General features: G+C 41.2%; 1 protein-coding gene across 1 annotated transcript in view; it reads left to right on the forward strand.

Moving 5' to 3' along the window:
* The first annotated feature begins 367 nt into the window (after positions 1-367).
* LOC107040191 (1-phosphatidylinositol 4,5-bisphosphate phosphodiesterase classes I and II) overlaps positions 368-3212 on the forward strand; it is a 20578-nt gene continuing 17733 nt past the window's right edge. Inside the window, exons 1-2 of the mRNA XM_015260146.1 lie at positions 368-1107; positions 1432-1578. Coding sequence (XP_015115632.1) covers positions 1006-1107; positions 1432-1578 — 249 coding nt within the window. The 5' untranslated portion in view covers positions 368-1005. The remainder of the gene's footprint in view (positions 1108-1431; positions 1579-3212) is intronic.

Below are 3212 nucleotides of genomic sequence, written 5' to 3' on the forward strand. Positions count from 1 at the left end.
TAAGCTCTCAATATTCCAGTAAAAAAGGTTTTTAAAAACAACATTTTCATCTTCAAAAAGACACCACCTCAACAACAGAATCTAAATGCCAATATCCGTACCAATCCCAGCCCTCACCCCCTCTCTGACAATAATCTCCCCCAGAACCCAAAAACAAATATTCCACCCTCCGCCCCACAACAACTGTAACAATTCCCCAAAATCGAACGCTTGCGCGCCCTCCGCCCCCTCCCTAAAAAAAAACCGAAAAAATGTATGACCGCGCGCGCAGAAACGTGACTGTGAGAGCCATCTGTCTCGAGCCAGCAGTATAAATTCACCTGCTCTCCTCGCGGGCCGAGGGAAGGCTCAGTTGGGCTCAGTGAAAAAGAGAGGAGGAAGGTGGTTCCACACAACATTGGAGCGAAGTGAATGGCACATACACGACTGTTTCCATCGATAAAATAAATAAATAAAAGTGAGTGGAGTGAGAGAGGTGGCCAGACGAGAGTGGAGATGAGTTGGGGGATGAAACCAAGTACTTTGTGAGACTGTTGGTGTGTCCGGACGAGTGGAGACTGGCCCCTCTGGGCGAATCTCAAACGTAACAAACCTTGCGGCAGGGGAGAGGTTGCGAAAAAGTCAGGGGGGGTTGGAGGGAAAAAGTTGGCAAGGTGTTCTCATTATTTTTTTTCCTTCGGAGTGTGGGGTTGGAGGGTTACTCGGGGATTTCTCCGGCTCGAGTCCATGTCGAGGCACTTGCGGTGCACTCATCCCCCGAGAGGGTACTGTCAACAACATCAAGAGGACACGAGTGACGTTGATACGTTCTTCAAAGGGGAAAAATGCTGGAAATGAGCAATTGGCTGTTCCGGGGGGATCGTTGACGATTTGAGGGCATTTTGGGGTTAACCTGGTACTGCTAGAGGGGTAGGAGCTCCTGGTGGTGGAGTATTTTCGGTGGACAAGGTCGTGGATGCTCGGTGATTGAGATTTTTCGGGCCAGTTGAGGGCTTCTTAGGGAAAATGGCGAATAATAAACAACCTGTGGTGAATGCTGTGCAGACCAAGGCTGTGGAGGTGTCACAGCAACTCCAGGAGGGCGAGAAGTTCATCAAGTGGGATGAGGCAAGTGAATTTATTATTCTCCATTTCAATTTCACGGGGTTCTGGGGTCGGGGAGAACCTGGGGGGGTCTCTGGAGGTGAGACTCTGCTCACTGAGGGTGGAGGGATTAAATTGGGGTTTATTGGGATGTATAGGTATAGTTTGTGTTTACATTGGAGTTGCCAAGGTCCTTAGGAAGTTTTTTTTATGAGGAGTTATTAGCATCTCTGCTAGTTTAGTGGGAGACTGGGGGATTCATATTTTACTTTATTTGGCCTGCATTTTAGTGGGGAAGTTCTACGGGTTATTTAGTTATTTTCAATGGGTATTTTTGGGTGGTTTCAGGACTCTGGTATTGCCACCCCAGTCACTCTGCGAGTCGATGAGTTTGGGTTTTATCTTCACTGGGTGGATCAGAACAACGAAGTTGATATGATTGATATTGCTGTGATACGTGACACTAGAACTGGAAAGTTTGCGAAAATACCAAAGGTATGAAAATTACAAATTGATGGGGACTATTTTGTTTTGGAGAGAATTTTTCCCCTTTCTTAATGACGAATCAGGTGTTTTTACGCTCTCAAATCAGTCGTTTCGTCTGTAATTCACGAAATTACAGGAGAAATTCCACTTTTATTTATTCCTCAAAGGAGTAAGCACAGACCTTATTAAACGTGATCAATTGGCAATGGTCAAAGCAGCCTGGAATCTCTATAATTACATCTGGCCAGTGCATAGATGCTAATGACGCACAACCCTAACACACAATAATTATTGACAAAATTATAAATAGCACCATTACCTACTTTACCGTGCACATCCACGTGTTTATATAATTTTCTCTCCTCTCTTTCCCTTTTTTTCCTTACTTTTTAAACACTGAACACACCTACGATGGGGGATAATAATCGTGCTCATAAAGGAGAAAATGTCTTCATGGATTATATATTCTCACCTGGAAATCGATAGATAAGTCGGAGATGTTTTTTGTTGGAGGTGACAGTTGTGTTGAACTTTTGAGAATCGAACTTTTCATCAGTAGAGACCGGATTTTTTATTCTTTTGTTTATGCTTGATGCACTAAGAGAGAAGCAACATGTTCTCAAATAAGTCTTGTGCCAAAATGACATTTTTTTTACTAGAATAGGTGAGATTGGGGTAAAACGGACACTTTTGACTTTTTTAAAAATGTTAATGAGGGTTTGAAATGTCGATACAATTTAATAACTTTTTTTTTCAATACAAAGAACAATTCTTTCCCTTTGTGACGAGTCTAAACTGAGCTCAATTGATAAATTTTTTTCTGACTTACGAATAATTTTAAAAAAGTCTAAAGTGTCCATTTTACCCCACCCTCCCCTATTCGAAAGTTTCAAACATAAATAATCGCTCTGCATTCAACAATAAAATACTTGGTTCAGGAGGCGAGTCACTCCCACAAATTAGTGCTCTTTCGGGGTGAAAATATGTCCCATAGAGTGGAATTAATCGAGAAATATTTTGTCACTAAGTCACACGATTGCTATCATATCGTCATTATTATTCTATTTCATAATTAAATTCTTATCTTTTGGTTCGATTAAAAACAAGTTCTTATCTTTTGATGTTGGATGTTGAAAACGAAAAACAACACTCCATTGATCCACATAAAAATAACACTTTCCGAGAATGAAATACGTATGCTAGTATAGATTTGTCATTTTTTGGAATTTTCAAGAATAAAGAATACCGTTCTGAACATTCGAAGAGTACGTTGTTCAATAAATTGAGAAAAAAATCAACATGTTCCCAAGCAAGTCTTGTTCGAGTAAAAAAATCGCAAGTTAAAAATTACCAGAATGGAAATTGTTTCATTATAATACGCGAAAGTTTCACATCTGAATGGGTATGGCCGCATGAAGACGGCCCACTTTTGTGCATCTAGTTTTCGAGATATTCACGTTTTTCTCTTCACACCTCCCATTTAAATCAATGATAAATTGATGGCCGTGACTATTCGCACCATTGCGTGAATCACTCCCGTACACTCCATACACTCCACGCATGCGTGAAGTTTGTGTGTTTCACGCAGCCGAATTTTCATACTGCTGTGTATTTCACGCAGTTGAAGTTTCATACTACTGTGT

This window comes from Diachasma alloeum, unplaced genomic scaffold (assembly GCF_001412515.2).
Source record: "Diachasma alloeum isolate Michigan unplaced genomic scaffold, Dall2.0 Dall_scaffold_00325, whole genome shotgun sequence".
In the NCBI taxonomy this organism is placed as follows: Eukaryota; Metazoa; Arthropoda; class Insecta; order Hymenoptera; family Braconidae; genus Diachasma; species Diachasma alloeum.